At 41.3% G+C, this 17180-nt stretch overlaps 1 protein-coding gene across 1 annotated transcript in view; it reads left to right on the top strand.

Moving 5' to 3' along the window:
- slc44a5a (solute carrier family 44 member 5a) overlaps positions 1 to 7606 on the top strand; it is a 115998-nt gene extending 108392 nt beyond the window's left edge. The window contains exons 14-21 of the mRNA XM_060905442.1: positions 120 to 382; positions 4206 to 4300; positions 4860 to 4963; positions 5052 to 5125; positions 5213 to 5283; positions 6575 to 6663; positions 6743 to 6827; positions 7140 to 7606. Of these exons, the coding sequence (XP_060761425.1) occupies positions 120 to 382; positions 4206 to 4300; positions 4860 to 4963; positions 5052 to 5125; positions 5213 to 5283; positions 6575 to 6663; positions 6743 to 6827; positions 7140 to 7279 (921 nt within the window). The 3' untranslated portion in view covers positions 7280 to 7606. The remainder of the gene's footprint in view (positions 1 to 119; positions 383 to 4205; positions 4301 to 4859; positions 4964 to 5051; positions 5126 to 5212; positions 5284 to 6574; positions 6664 to 6742; positions 6828 to 7139) is intronic.
- Positions 7607 to 17180: the final 9574 nt, after the last annotated feature.

Below are 17180 nucleotides of genomic sequence, written 5' to 3' on the forward strand. Positions count from 1 at the left end.
TTTTGCATAAAACGTTGAGGAAAAAAAGATCATTTGAGACCTTATTACAGATTTATGTACGTAATGAAGAAGGAGTCACTCTCACTGACCTCTACAACGTCCATTTTGTTTATGGATAGACGTTTAACAGGACCAACATTACCAAGCAGTGTCCAGGAGCTCAGTGTCTCTTTGCGTTCTATGGCGGAGAGAGCTTATATCACCGCTACATCTTCCTCCTGCAACTGTGCAATCTGTTCGTCTTCCTCTGGTTGGTCAATTTCACCATCGCGCTGGGGCAGTGTACACTCGCCGGAGCCTTCGCCTCCTACTACTGGGCCAAGAGGAAACCTGAAGAGATCCCGTCATGTCCTGTTTTCTCCGCCTTTTTCCGGGCTGTACGGTGCGTCATTAACAGGTTGTAGCATAATTACTGTTGTGTTCAGAGTGTTCTATCAAGAAGTCTAATTTCATCATGAATAACAATTAACGAGTCATTGGTTCCTGCTTCTCTTATTAATGCACTTTCAGGTAACTTGCACGCCCCTGTAATGTTGTAATAATAATAATACATTTTATTTATAAGCGCCTTTCAAGGTACCCAAGGACACTGAACAGTAAAAAACAAACAATAAAAAGCAAAACAATAGAATAACAACAATAATAAAATAATAAGAAATCAATAATAATAATAACGTTATTAAAAATCAAAGAGAAAAGGCCAAGCTAAAGAGATGTGTTTTTAGCTGTTTTTTGAAAGAGGACAGTGTTGAGCATTGGCGCAACGCTAGTGGCAGGGCATTCCACCGCTTAGGGCCGTTAACACTGAAAGCCCCGTCACCCATAGAGCAGAGCCGAGAGTAAGGGACTGCTAATAGGTGGACATCTGTAGAGCGAAGATTTAGAGGTAACTGATATGGAGTTAGGAGATTTGATAAATAGGGAGGGGCCAGGTTATGTAGGGATTTGTAGACAAGTAAGATAATTTTGTACTAGATGCGGTATTTGACTGGGAGCCAGTGCAGGTTGTATAGAATAGGAGTGATATGATCCCAGGGCCTGGTGTGAGTGAGTACCCGAGCAGCTGAGTTTTGGACATATTGCAGCCTATTTAGTCGCTTGGCTGGGATGCCATCGAGCAGGGCATTGCAGTAGTCCAGTCTTGAGGTGACAAAAGCATGTACAGTGGGGCAAAAAAGTATTTAGTCAGTCACGAATTGTGCAAGTTCTCCCACTTAAAAAGATGAGAGAGGCCTGTAATTTTCATCATAGGTACACTTCAACTATGAGAGACAGAATGAGAAAAAAAATCCAGAAAATCACATTGTCTGATTTTTAAATAATTTATTTGCAAATTATGGTGGAAAATAAGTATTTGGTCAATAACAAAAGTTCATCTCAATACTTTGTTATATACCCTTTGTTGGCAATGACAGAGGTGAAACGTTTTCTGCAAGTCTTCACAAGGTTTTCACACACTGTTGCTGGTATTTTGGCCCATTCCTCCATGCAGATCTCCTCTAGAGCAGTGATGTTTTGGGGCTGTCGCTGGGCAACACGGACTTTCAACTCCCTCCAAAGATTTTCTATGGGGTTGAGATCTGGAGACTGGCTAGGCCACTCCAGGACCTTGAAATGCTTCTTACGAAGCCACTCCTTCGTTGCCCGGGCGGTGTGTTTGGGATCATTGTCATGCTGAAAGACCCAGCCACGTTTCGTCTTCAATGCCCTTGCTGATGGAAGGAGGTTTTCACTCAAAATCTCACGATACATGGCCCCATTCATTCTTTCCTTTACACGGATCAGTCGTCCTGGTCCCTTTGCAGAAAAACAGCCCCAAAGCATGATGTTTCCACCCCCATGCTTCACAGTAGGTATGGTGTTCTTTGGATGCAACTCAGCATTCTTTCTCCTCCAAACACGACAAGTTGAGTTTTTACCAAAAAGTTCTATTTTGGTTTCATCTGACCATATGACATTCTCCCAATCCTCTTCTGGATCATCCAAATGCTCTCTAGCAAACTTCAGACAGGCCTGGACATGTACTGGCTTAAGCAGGGGGACACGTCTGGCACTGCAGGATTTGAGTCCCTGGCGGCGTAGTGTGTTACTGATGGTAGCCTTTGTTACTTTGGTCCCAGCTCTCTGCAGGTCATTCACTAGGTCCCCCCGTGTGGTTCTGGGATTTTTGCTCACCGTTCTTGTGATCATTTTGACCCCACGGGGTGAGATCTTGCGTGGAGCCCCAGATCGAGGGAGATTATCAGTGGTCTTGTATGTCTTCCATTTTCTAATAATTGCTCCCACAGTTGATTTCTTCACACCAAGCTGCTTACCTATTGCAGATTCAGTCTTCCCAGCCTGGTGCAGGTCTACACTTTTGTTTCTGGTGTCCTTTGACAGCTCTTTGGTCTTGGCCATAGTGGAGTTTGGAGTGTGACTGTTTGAGGTTGTGGACAGGTGTCTTTTATAATGATAACGAGTTCAAACAGGTGCCATTAATACAGGTAACGAGTGGAGGACAGAGGAGCCTCTTAAAGAAGTTGTTACAGGTCTGCGAGAGCCAGAAATCTTGCTTGTTTGTAGGTGACCAAATACTTATTTTACAGAGGAATTTACCACTTAATTCATTAAAAATCCTACAATGTGATTTCCTGGATTCTTTCCCCCCATTCTGTCTCTCATAGTTGAAGTGTACCTATGATGAAAATTACAGGCCTCTCTCATCTTTTTAAGTGGGAGAACTTGCACAGTTGGTGGCTGACTAAATACTTTTTTGCCCCACTGTATAAGCGTTTCAGCTGCAGATGAAGTTAAAGAGGGACGGAGTTTGGAGAGACTTTTCAGGTGAAAAAAAGCTGTTTTAGTAATACTTTTAATGTGTGAGTCAAAAGAGAGAGTAGAGTCCAGAATAACACCCAAATTTCTTACTTCAACAGTAGTGAAGGTATAATGTATAATTAAAAAAAATTTTAAATCTACATTTTTGTCATCTCTTCCTCATGCAAGATAAATCGAGGACACACAATACCTGCATCCAGTGCTCGGATGTGCTTGGATTTCTCAGTTTCATAACTTGGGAATCGTTAAGCGCTCAGATATAAGACACAGAAGGACTTAAGGAAGTGACAAATGCTTAAAAATAGGCTAGTCTGCTAAAGATTGATCTGACCTGCAGCTATAGCAAATGGCTGCTGGGTGTTTTTTTGTTTGTTTGTTTTTTAATTTTTGGAGGACAAGATGATTCAAGTCAAAGTCCCTCCCGAGCCAGGACCTGGTCTTCCCAGGCAGTCTTCCATCCCAGTACTGACCAGGCCGTTAAGGTGCGTTGGGCGCTGACGATTTCCGTTTCCATAGGCCTTGTTCTCTTGCCTATACAGTTAGGGTTACAGTGGGGGGGGTCCTCTGGTAACCTTGAGAGTTTGACTCCCTACTCACGTCTGTATTGCAGCGTGCCTCGCTGGATGGCAGTAGGTACCATCTGTACTACTAAAAGAAGGCTATCTCTCTCTCTGTCTCTCTTTGTCTTTCTGTCTCTCTTTGTCTCTCTGTCTGTTCGCCCATGCAAATCGACACGACTGGATGCACATACTGTACTCCATACTTTGCACACGGATTGTTGACACCCCAGAGGGGCCCAAGACAACATTTTCAATTTTTCAAAACATGGGATTAGTGCTAATCCAACACACTATTCATTTCCCATAAGCTTCACGCTAACACACCATGCGTAGCCTCGGCAGGGAATCCCTCCCCGACTCATCTGAGAGTTTCGATTGTACGGGACCTCACAATCAGCGCTCCTTGCCGGATTGTTTATACTCCAATGTGCAAACATGACAGTAATGGCTAATGTTACTTTTGACCCCTGACTCTTCGGGTAGACTGCCCAATTCCAAGCAGCTGGATGACCAAACCCTAGGATCAACACTGCCCCTGTGAAGCGCACCATTCAGAGGAAATCAGGTTGAGGGGCAATAACTCCTAGTTTTTACGATGGTCTTACCGTAGGTATGACCCGACTGCAAGTAGAACTCACGATCTCCTGGTCAAGAGGTGAACACGCTAACCACTAGGCCAGCTCACGGTGACGAGATGATTAATGAACCAAAAATTCCTTTAAAGCATTCAAAGTGTTATAGCTTTGTGAATGCAGTTTATTTTTTCAATGAGGTTGTAAACAGGTGTCATGATGATCCAATAACATGCGTCTGATTTGCTTGTAGGTATCACACTGGGTCTCTTGCCTTTGGTTCACTGATCCTAGCTTTCGTCCAGTTCATCCGACTTGTACTTGAATATCTGGACCACAAGCTTAAAGGTAAGTTTACAGAATAATGTACAATCTCAACACTAACAAACATCTGGTCTCGAATGATGCACTGCACTTTATATCCATTTATTGTAACGTTTAATGTTGTGGAAGAAGTTAGTTTCTGTTATCACTTATGTTAGAGCGGATCCTGTTTCCCCCACCCTCTTTTTGCTTCTCTTTCTTAAAGTTGATGAGAAAAAAAATGCAGCTTGTCTGAAATGTTACTGGAAAACGTAAAGAGTCTCCTTCCATAAACGTTAAATAAACATCTCCTTAACAGAAACCATCACCATGTCACTGATTAGAACATTATGTCTGTCGTACAAACCCCTAACAGTGACTATACTGTATGGTTGCTATAGAAACAAGTGCATTAATGTAAACCTGTATAAATATTTGACGCTGCACTACCATCAGAGCTGCCGTTACAGTAAATTAATCAACACCTTTTTTCTGACCAATCACAATCCAGAATTCAGCCGCGCTGTAGTCCAGGTGGTTTTATTGTCTCTTGTTTTATCAGTGTGTGTGTCGTGTATCTCTTATCACGTGTTCGTGTGTGTAGGAGCTCAGAACGTGTTTGCTCGCTTCCTGCTCTGTTGTTTAAAATGCTGCTTTTGGTGCCTCGAGCGTTTTATTCGCTTCATGAACAGGAACGCGTACATCATGGTAAGAGTCTGTATTGTCATTGTTATAATCACCAAGCTAATTTTTTTTTTTTTGTAATGATCTTTTCAGTGTCATGTGTTTCCTGTAGATTGCAATCTATGGAAAGAGTTTCTGCACGTCAGCTCGGGAAGCGTTCTTCTTGTTAATGAGGAACGTTGTGAGGTAAAAACGTCCTTCAGTTCGTCATTAAAAACATGAACGTTGATCCGTTTGCTGCGTCTCGGTGAGCATCGCTGTCCTCCGTTGCAGGGTCGCAGTGCTGGATAAGCTCACAGACTTCCTGCTCTTCTTAGGGAAAATTCTCATCACAGGGAGTGTTGGTAAGGCCCATGCTTTTCTCACATCTCATCTTATTATCTGTAGCCGCTTTATCCTGTTCTACAGGGTCGCAGGCAAGCTGGAGCCTATCCCAGCTGACTACGGGCGAAAGGCGGGGTACACCCTGGACAAGTCGCCAGGTCATCACAGGGCTGACACATAGACACAGACAACCATTCACACTCACATTCACACCTACGCTCAATTTAGAGTCACCAGTTAACCTAACCTGCATGTCTTTGGGGGAAACCGGAGCACCCGGAGGAAACCCACGCGGACACGGGGAGAACATGCAAACTCCGCACAGAAAGGCCCTCGCCGGCCACGGGGCTCGAACCCGGACCTTCTTGCTGTGAGGCGACAGCGCTAACCACTACACCACCGTGCCGCCCCTTCACGTCAAAATTCCAGACAGTTTTCAGTCATCACTGAGATTTTGTTGTTGTTGCATGTACATTTGTTTTTTTCTGTAACTCTAACTGCGGGTCAGATTTATTATAAGTGTTGATTAATTAATGTTTCATTTCCAAACTGTGGATAAACAGGAAAGTAACACTGCAGCACTACATGAAATACGAGGACCTGGCAACCCGGTCTGCACCTGTGCATTAATTTTATTTATTTGTTTATTATTTTTATTAGAATTATTATTTCTACTTATATTGTTTTTGTTTTTAAAGGCATCAGAAATTTTTTTGCAGATTCTTTTTCCATCTTTATGGAAATCACAGTGATATGAGGACACTTTAAAATGAATAAATACAATAATCCACTTTGTGTCATTTTTATTAGAATTATTTTATTTATATTGTTTTTGTTTTCAAGAGCATCAGAAGTTTTTTTACAGAATTTTCCCCATCTGTATGGAAAGCACAGTGATGTGAGGACACTTTAAAATGGATAAATAATCCACTTATATTTGCTGTTTATATTTTTGTTTCCAAAGGCATCAGAAATTTTTTTACAATTTTTTTTCCATTTGTATGGAAAGCACAGTGATATGAGGACACTTTTAAAATGGATAAATACAATAATCCACTTTTTTATTTGCTGTTTATATTGTTTTTGTTTTCAAAGGCATCAGAAAATTTTTTTTCCCATCTGTATGGAAAGCGCAGTGATATGAGGACTCTTTTTAAAATGGATAAATAATCCACTTTGTCTTATTTTTATTTAATTTGTTATTTATCTTGGTTTTTATTTGCTTTAAAAGGCATCAGCTGTGCAACACCAGCAGGGGGCAGTAGAGCATCGTGCTGAATCACTCACTGGGTTGGTTGGTTTGTTTTACAGGTGTGATTGCCTTCTTTTTCTTCACACACAAAATCCCCATCATTCAGGAAGAGGTTCCAGTCCTGAATAGTTACTGGGTGCCTCTGCTGGTAAGAAAACTGTGTTTGGTTTTGCTATTTTGCGTGTTTTGTCGCTGTCGGTTAACGTCCCTGTGTGTCTCACCCACAGACCGTCGTGTTCGGGTCGTACCTGATCGCACACGGCTTCTTCAGCGTCTATGCAATGTGTGTGGACACACTGTTCCTGTGTTTCTGTAAGTGCTCACGTCTACAGTTTAACCGAAGCGCACACGTGCATTAGTGACCTGCAGAAAAGCAAAACCTTCACTGTGGCGTCACTTCATCTATTCGAGGATGAAAACGTTCAGAAAGTGATTTGATGCTTTGGTCAGAAATACAAGGAACGTGATCATTTTACAGTCAGCACTGTGTTGCAGTCGTGCCACACTTGAACGTAATCAATCAATCACTGCAGATATTTCAGTTTTACACTTTTCCATGTGGATTTGTTCCCTAACATGTTCCTGCTTCCTTCTTCTCTTTGCCCCACTGCATTATGGGTCTAGGTGAGGACCTGGAGAGGAACGATGGCACACCGATGAAACCTTTCCTCATGTCTCCTGGCTTGCGCAGGATTCTGGGAAACGTGGATCAGAGCCCCAGGAAATCACGAGCTGCGCTGCATCAGTGCGCCGCCAGAGAATAGCTTTACTGCTCCTACTAGCTCGCATGCTTTAACTGTGTCACTCTCCTCCTGCGGCTGTAGGGACGCCGCCCGCTACGTCCTGTACTGTAACCCGACTCCGATGCACTAAGACTGTGAGAAACACTGAGCATTTACTTCCACGAGAGGAGACTGAAGGTGCTATTCACTAACACACACAGGTTCTGTCCAACTGCCTTACTCACTCACACACATCCGGCCGTTTACGGGATTTTTTTTGTGACTCCAGATTGACCCAAGACCTGATTGTTTATTCCGAGGTAGGACTGATATTTCTTGTGTGTGTGTGATTGTAATAAACAAGGACGTTTTTACATTTCGACTTTATTACTGATGTGTTGACCTTCAGCCTCAAAACACAATTTTTTTTTTTTTTTTTTTTTTAGAAGACATACACTCACCGGCTACTTCATTAAGAACACCCCTCCATCCGCCTGCTGTTTTATTTTATGCAGTTCCCTAATCAGCCGATTCCTCGAACATCACGCAGATACAAATCAAGAGCTTCGGTTAATGTTCACAACGTTCAAGCATCAGAATGGGAAAATTGTGATCTCACTGTAGCATGGGTTTGAGTGTTTCAGAAACTGCTGATCTCCTGGGGTTTTTACACAGAATGGTGCGAGAAACAAAAAACATCGAGTGAGCAAGCGACGGTTCTGTGGGTGGAAACAAACGCCTTGTTGATAAGAGAGGGTCAGAGATCAGATAAAGGACAGATTTGAGATGGTTTGAGCTTTTTGGCCAGGAAGGACACAGTAAAGCTAGCCGCACACTATGCCAATCCACGCGGTACCGAACCGACCCATTTCAGAGCCGACTCCCGCCAGGGCACGCACATATCCACGACACCAAACGAGATTATGCGAACTAAGCATCATAAACATTCCGCTAAATATCACGTGACAACTTAATAGCTTTGTGATTGGCTATTGGATATAGTTACTGTTAAATCCAACACTTGAAGATGCTACAGGCTGAATTACAAATGACACAACACGGAATATGTAGCGCACTATCTAGGCTGCATGAGCTATTATTTCCAACCTTAAAATAGTGCACTTATATAGGGGAGTTAAAGCGATTTGGAATTCAGCCACACAACTTGAGCAGAGTGGCTTTCCAGCCCACTGTGTCTATGGATAAAGCTTCAGTCTATGGAATTACAGTATATACCTGAATTAGGTGCTACCAACACGTATTTCTCGCGCTAGAAATTGTGTTTAATGATGTCACGTGTTATATGTGAAAGATATGATTGGCTATTGCTAGCGACTCTCGCCGATCAGTCTGGCTCCTGATTAGTTTTTCGAATCGGCTGTGAGATGAGTCGGTACCATCGAAAACTGGTCTTTACGCCTGACTCGCGACTTCAGTTGGCTCGGTACGCTGAAAATCGGCGTAGTGTGCGGCTAGCTTAACTCTTAACTGGTGACTCTAAATTGAGCGTAGGTGTGAATGTGAGTGTGAATGGTTGTCTGTGTCTATGTGTCAGCCCTGTGATGACCTGGCGACTTGTCCAGGGTGAACCCCGCCTTTCGCCTGTAGTCAGCTGGGATAGGCTCCAGCTTGCCTGCGACCCTGGAGAACAGGATAAAGTGGCTACAGATGATGAGATAGTCACTCTTTACAACCATGGTGAGCAGAAAAGCATCTCAGCATGCAACAGAAAACATTGGGTTCCACTCCTGCAGCCAAGAACAGGTTCCTTTTAAAGCAAGGTAGCATTGTGGTACTCAAGACCACTTTTTGAAGGTCTCGGTCTCAGACATGAAGGATTCGGGGTTTTATTTCAAGACCACAGCTGCAGGGATTTCACTAAATTGCCTGTGTATTGTGATTTATTTGTGAACATCGTTACTGTGATTGGATGTTAAACGTCCTGCTTCAAATGCAACCAATAACGTGACTCATTACTAACTTGAAAATTTTCTTCCTGTTAGTGGCTGTCACCCCTCCCCCACCCCAATCACTGGTCTGATTTGGCCCTGCTTTGGTCTTGATCTCAACCCCTCAGGGTCTCAGTGCTCTTCACTACAACAAGGAATAAAACATTTATAGGACTCAATCAGTGAGAGGGTGGTGTGAAAAGAAGTGGCATGTTTTACTCCTCTCGTATCACAGCAATTTGTATTTATTTACCTTTTTTGTATCTTTTTATCCATTTATAGTTACGTTAACTGTCATAAACGTACGTTATCGCAGCTGTAAACACTCGCTCCCTCATGAGCCGCTCTTATTTTGTAAAATTTACACAGCGTGGGAAATGAGGCCGGACACTGAGCGGTAATTTTTGCATCTGTCCGTCTGTATTTCAAAAGCATTGGAGCAGATGGCCCATGAGAAAATTGTATAGATTTGGGTCTAATCTACTTCCAATTTTCCACTGGGCAAATATATTGTCATAACACGGCCTGTGAAACAGGGGCCCCTGCAGGGCCCAACTTTAAAAATTCATAACTCGGCCACCAAAGGTCCTAGCCCTGCCAAACATTACAGGCACCTCCCTCTCCCCGAGCCCTTTCAAACCAGCACATGCACAGCCAGGTATAACGCAGCCTCGGCCTGTTATTTGCCCCCCAACCCCTCACTCGACCACTGCTCACCAAAATTTTTAATATGAGCCCTGGCTCGAGCCAGCATTTAAAAATTCATAACTCTGCCACCATGTCCCAGCCCTGCCAAACTTTACAGGCACCTCTCTCTCCCTGAGACCTTTCAGACCAGACTCAGCCCGACCCGATGTCAGGAATGATTGCGGAAAGTTTTAGTATGAGCCCTGACTCCAGCCGCTCAACTAACGTCTAGTGTAATTTGGCCTTTGACAATCACAAAAATAGCTGAGAAGCCGTCTCCAGGCATTTAAAGCCCTTCAGCTTCCAGGGCCCTAAGGTGGACCCCCGGCCGCATTGTTCACAATTTGGACAAATAGACATTTCAGACTTGTCTGTCCAAAATTCCTGATTTCCCCCACACTGTTTACATCTTTAACACTGGAGACTCCTTCCATCCGTTTATGGATTACGGCGCGTCCCTTGTTCAAGTCCCTGTGAATGAGCTGTTATAGAAACATTAAAGCATTAATATAAAGCTGTGATTTGTAACTGCACTACTGTCAGAGCTGCTGTTATAGAAAATCAATCAACACCTCTTCTGACCAATCAGAACGGAGAATTCAGTAACACTGTGGGTGATGCAATATATTTTATGAAGGAAAAAAAAAATTACCAAAACGCAACCTGAATAAAATATTGCATGTTATTTATAATAGAATATATATTTTTAAACACGGATCAAAATGGATGTTTTTGAACAAAAATGTGGCCGATTTCAAATATTTGGCTCATATTATATACAATAAGTGAATCATATTTTGCTTTTCTAAATATGTTAAATGTTTTTTGGACATTAAAATGAAATAGGAACAGAATCCACTAAAAGTTTATAGCTATGGAAAGATTTCAGACGTTTTTACGGAAATAAAACGGTCCAGGTTTTATTCCTGCACACTTCTACTAGACAGGCTTTTTTTTTTTTATTTAAAAATCAGATTAAACAACCAACCTGTTGTATCTGTAAGTCTTCCAATTGAGTGCAAACAGAGTTTAATATCAAATTAGTATTGCTGGATTTAAAAAAAAAAAAAGCATTTATTTATTTAACAGTTGTAAAGTTCATCTTTATATTTTTCTGATAAACAAAGATCCGATCCGTCTTTATCAAGACTGGAGCATCAATCACATCCTTCCTGTAAAAGAGCGACAGACAGGTTTCTTGTTAATTGTTGGGTTTAAAGCTTTTTTTTTGGGGGGGGGGGGGGGGGGAGAAATCACCAGCACTGATTCTGCAGAGTTAAATTAACAGGGTTGCCAGATCCAGTAAATCTAATTCTACCCCAATCTCAGTCCAAAGTCAAAACTACTAACCACAAACACGCTAGTGGTAATCAGACACTTGGAGATATGACAAAAAAAAAAAAATAGCATATCGCAATACTTTAGGACTTTTTTGTTTTGGAGTGTGCATCATTAACTTCTCAACTGACAGTTAAAATGAAAAACTGAGTTAAATGATGTTTTTATTTTTGTTTATAAACACTAACACTGAAAAGTTTAAAGATTAGATTTTAAAAAGATGACTTAAAAATCCACTGCAATTCCAGTTTTAAAAAACAAACAATACAACAATATATCAAAATTGTATTGTGACAATTTATCACAATAATTGATCATTCTGTTTGTCAGATCATGCAGCCCTGAGTGCAATATTTACAGACAGTGTATTATTTATTTTCTAAAGTTTTTTTTTTTAAACCCTGTTTGGTTAAAAGTTCATCATGAGTACTATGTTATATCGTGAATATATTAGGGCTTGGGTTTTTTTTTTTTAAGACGTAACCTGGTGCAGGTAGCTGGTGTGACAATGACAAACATTTAATCAGTAAATTCCCCAAGCTTGGCTGGCTGACTAATTTAGCAAACATTCACAAAATGTAACCAGCTAGTTAATTTTACAAGTCTTACAAGCTAGCAGATTTAACACTAATTCACAAAACTTTACTCGCTAGCAAATTTTCTATTTCACAAACAGTTTACTTATTAAACTCTCAACTTGACTAGCTATAAATTTAACAAGATAATTCACAAAACAGTGTTAATTTAAATCAAATAAAAACTGAGGTAATTTAAGACACTTCACAAGACTTAAGCTAGTAAATTCAACAAACAAATTCACAAGTATTAAATAGCTTACTAATTAAACATACTTACAAAACCTGACTTGCTATAAATTTAATAAAATCATTAAATTGACTTGGGTAATTCAAGACATTAATTCACGAAACTTGATTTAGCTTGCTAATTCAACAAGCCAATTCACTAGCTAGCAAATTTAACACATTCACAAAACCTAACTAGCTAATCTAATTGGCTCGGTTACAAAACCTGACACCAATTTAATAAAATAAGTTGATTTAAGACGTTAATTCACAACTTGCTTAGCTAGTTAACTTACCAAACTTAAAGTTAACTCATCATACTACTTTGTATCGGAGAGTGAATTTTAGTCAAATATTTAATAGAGAAAAATCTTTTGCAGTTTGTGATTTGTTTCAGTCTCGATGGAAAATGGAGTGAAAAGTAAACTTGAGTAAAAGAGAAAAGTGTTTACATTCAACAGTAGTGAAATGCAGAATTTCAAACATTTTCCAAAACTACACTGAGCAGCTAATCGAATACTGGATGACGTTGGACATATTTTGCACCTGGTGGCCACCAGAGGGCGCAATGGTGGGTTTCCCCCCAGTGATTAGTTCATTGCTGTTTTTAAATCAAATAATGCCCTGAACTTTTTTTTTGCCTTCTAGTCCTTATAGTTCATTAAACCTTTAACTTTATCAACTAGTAAAAATGAGCAGCTGTAAACTCTATGCACTACGTTCTTAAGTTATAGACTAAATTATAGTGACCTATTTGAGACACAGCCCGAGAGCTTTACCCTCAGTCTCCTCATTGTTGAATATGACTTCCTGCTTTTCCTCACACTCTCAGCCACCTGCAAGTACTGTAGATGTTTTCCTCTTAAGAGTTCACAAAGCAACAATCTCGAACCGTCTCCTCTAAAAGGATGTCAAAGCCATTTGGGTTCCTTTGTAACCAGGAGGTGTTGGGTTTAATGGCACGGTATGTTGCATAAATGGATGTTTTGGGATGGGAAGATGATGCATTTGTATCTTTTGTACTACAAGAAAAATATAGGAATGTGATTTTTCTTTTGCTAATAAAAATTAACAGTATGTTCATCTAAGTATTGTGTATTTATAAAAGGGTGAGATTTATTTGGAATATATTTTATAAGCAGTACTACTCACTGAACAAAAAAAAATAGCTGAGTGTTTCAGGTTCAAGTGCTTTCTTGACCAGCACAAAACAGATGATTTTCTCTCTGTAATAATTGCAGTACTTCTGCTGACTTTCATTCAGTTCACTGAGAAAAAGCTCAAAAGGTACTTTTTTCCTTCATTTGGGGGGAAAAAAAAAATAGTATTTAACCTATATAAGGAAAGTTTCTGCAACAGGAAAAAATGTTTTTTTTTGTTCAGTTTAGGTCACAAATATTAAACTACACTCAGAAAATAAAAAAAAGTACGTTATTGTACCTTTAGGGGTTCAATGGCTTGTCAGTGGGTCACTACTCTCCAAGGTACTTATTAGTACCCTTTATATACTGATTGGGAACATATATGTACCTTTTTGGCCCGGAAGATACAACATGGCTACCTTGAAGTCCCATAATGAGCTCTAGGGGGGACAGAAATGGCACCCTTATTTCTAACGGTGTAATTTCACACTTTATATTTATTAAAATATGTATTTTACTTCCTATACCTTCAGAAGCACAGCTAATTCAGTGAATAAATCATTAACACCATTTTAATCGAGAGGAACAGCTGTACAGCTGCTCATTCATGTCACAGTCCAATCAAAGTCGCACCACAGCGCACAGTCATGCAGTTACAGGTCAAGAGCTTCTTCATGTTTACATCAAACATCAGAACAGAGAAATGAACTCAGCGAGACCACCGACTGACTGGTTATTGGTGCCAGTTTGATTTCCCCACACACACACAACAGAAAATGGGAATTTACACAGAGTGGTGTGAAAAACAAAAAACATCCTGTAACTGGCAGCTGTGTGCATGGTAAACAGAATGTCGTCTTGTTGAGAAAGGTCAGAGGAGAACACCACCACCACTCTGTACAACCATGCGGAGCAGAAAAGCATCTCAAAGTGCAACACATCGACCGAACATCAATGTAAGATAAAAGTCCTCCATCTGTGCAAGACGCTTGACAAAAACAATCACGAATGAGAACGAGGCAAAACGTCTTGAAGAAAGACGGGGTGTACAAACTAACGCCACATGCCGAGTGTCAGAATTTCCCAGCCGTCCATCTTTCCACACTTCGCTCTTCAGTTTTGTTAATTCAAATTCAGACAAAATCTGTCATCACCCTCAAACCGCTAATTGGCACCTGCTAATATCTAAACAGAGCTGTGCAATTTGTGTGCGCGCGTTGTATAAACAGCATGAGAACAGCACAGCAAATTACTGCTGCAAGACCAAACACGAGCTCGTTCACACTCGCACAGAAACTCCACTCCACGCCATCCAGAAATAAGGATCATGGCCCACGACATTAAAATGCAACTTAGCTACTCGTCCAGAGCATTAGCTGAATTTGGGTTTTGTAGAAGTTTCGAAGCATTTAAACAACACTAGATACAGTTTCTCGTTAATCATTTGCTAGTCAGTCGACATAACCAAGACCCGCCCACTTTCACAGATGCAGTTTGATTGGGTGCTTCCTAAAACTCCTGAGTCCTCAATCCTACGTTCTTTAAACTGATCAAAGTCTGGCGCTTACAGGAAGTACATACAGAGCAGATTGTTAAATTCAGTCGAAGGAAAAGGAAGTGGGAGGGACAAGTCCTAGGAAGGGAGAGAATTAAATACACAGTAAACAGGAACACCAAAAAAACCAAACCTATACAAAACACGATGCTTTTTTTTATCTAGTCCTTTAACAAGTTACTTGTAAGATTTATTGGAGAAACTGTGAAACACAGTTCTAGTGTCAATATTTTCACTGCATCTTATTCCAGTCAAAAAAAAAAAAGTCTGGAGAGTGAAATTTCTTTGCATCTCAAAAAAAAAAAAGTGTAAACATTAGCCAAGCTAAACACACATTGAAGGATTTTGACATTAATTCTAGATATTCTCCGTTTATCACATCAGTTCAAAAAAAAAAGTTGAGATTAAAAAGAATAAGATACAAGATGAAGGAAGGGGCGGAGCTTTCAAGGAGTCCATTAATATCTGATGGGTAAATACTTACGCAAACGTCAATCCTTTCAGATTCGTGCATCAATTTGCTGAACTGCTGTTTTCATTCAGGAGGAAATAAAGACTGCTCTGGCGGCATATTTTTTGTGATAATTTCCAAACACACCGTTACACAGAGCTCTGGCACCAGGTTCGTATCTGGAGACTCAGATTAAAAGGATAGCTCGGGATTTTTGACATGAATCTGTATGGCATCCCCATCAATAGTGTCGTGCAAACACACTGACCTTACCCCGACAGCATCCTGTGAGTCCAGTTCTTGTCCAGTTTTGGTCCAGACGAAAGTAGTCCGGCAAGTTTGTTGGGGTCACGAAAGTAAAACGTTTTTCGTCTCAAAACAGTACGTGTTCAAAAGAGTGATACATTTGCATCACAAAACCGTTGCCAAATAAAAAGTCAGACCTCGAAATCGCTTGGCACTATTTTCTCTCCCTTCTCATCACTGCGCGCTGCCGCCAGGTGACAGCCACGGCTGGTTCATTCATTGTTTACTAGTGATGGGAATTTCGGCTCTTCTTACTATAAGGAGCCGGCTCTTTCGGCTCCCAAGATTTTATTTTTGATTTAAAGGAATACGCCACCCCCAGATGAAATTGAGTCAGTCCCTGCAGTCCCTAGAGTTGGATGAGTGAGCCAAAGCGTTTTGTAGCCGACCCAGCCATTGTCCTGATCTATAAACGCCCAGGTTAGCTTAGTCGCTGTAATCCGGCGTGTCCAGCTAGCATTGTCGTTGCAAAAGTGAATTAAATAACTCAAGATTTTTTATAATTATTTCTCATGACTTGTACATTCACATCGAGTACACATATCAATGCAAATTAACACGAAGGGATTTACTAGACCAATTTATATCTGGAACTATTTTCAGCCACAGCACAGGCAAAGCACCGCTGCAGGCGCAAAGACACCGCACAGCACCTGAAAGCAGGTGCGCAGCGCCTGAAAACCCGTTTTCAGGCGCTGCGCGGTGTCTTTGCGCCTTCCTTTTCCTACCTATTCCTTTAATTGCTGCAATTAACTAGTTAATTCTGATTCTATTTCTCCTCTCAGTTATAATCTGTCCTGCTTTTAAAAAGATCCTCTCTGGGGGGACAGATGCTGCACTATACACATCCTCCGTGCCATCACGTGTGTAAGCCGTGGATAGAGTGCAGCCTTGGTCTCCCACCAGCTTAGTGGGTCTGCGTTTCGCTGTCACCTGGCGGCAGCGCGCAGTGATACCGAGGGAGAGAAAATAGTGCCAAGCAATTTCGAGGTCTGACTTTTTATTTGGCAACGGTTTTGTGATACAAATATATATCACTCTTTTGAACACGTACTGTTTTGAGACGAAAAACGTTTTACTTTCGTGACCCCAACAAACTTGCCGGACTACTTTCGTCTGGACCAAAACTGGACAAGAACTGGACTCACAGGATGCTGTCAGGGGTAAGTCAGTGTGTTTGCACGACACTATTGATGGGGATGCCATACAGATTCATGTCAAAAATCCCGAACTATCCCTTTAAAGTTGCGAGAGTTGTGCAGCTTTTACAATATCAAGCTATTTGAGTGGCTCCTCAAACGTACTTCAGGTTTTCAGAATTCAGACATTTACATGAACATAATTTGGTGTCAGTTTGGTAATTGAATAAGCCACACCCTTACGTCATGACATCACTGTACAGGACTTGGGCCGAATCCCATTTCACCCCTTGGACCAACCCCTTGGCCCTTCCCCTCCATTTTGCGCGTTCACGTGAAGGGGTAGGGGTATCCCAATCCCAGTTAACGCGGAGGGGTAGGGGAAGGGGTAGGGCTTCTGTACCCCTCCAAACGGAGATTTTCCTGGAGCTGACTCTGAACGAAGGGGTTTGAGTGATTTCCCACAATGCCATGCGGATTTCAGCGAGATTTCATGCGGATTTCAGAAAGATGGCGGTTCCCGCGGCGAAAGATTGTCATAAATGTATTTTCTCCATTATTTACGTGTTTTAA

Source organism: Neoarius graeffei, chromosome 23 (genome assembly GCF_027579695.1).
Source record: "Neoarius graeffei isolate fNeoGra1 chromosome 23, fNeoGra1.pri, whole genome shotgun sequence".
Lineage (NCBI taxonomy): Eukaryota > Metazoa > Chordata > Actinopteri > Siluriformes > Ariidae > Neoarius > Neoarius graeffei.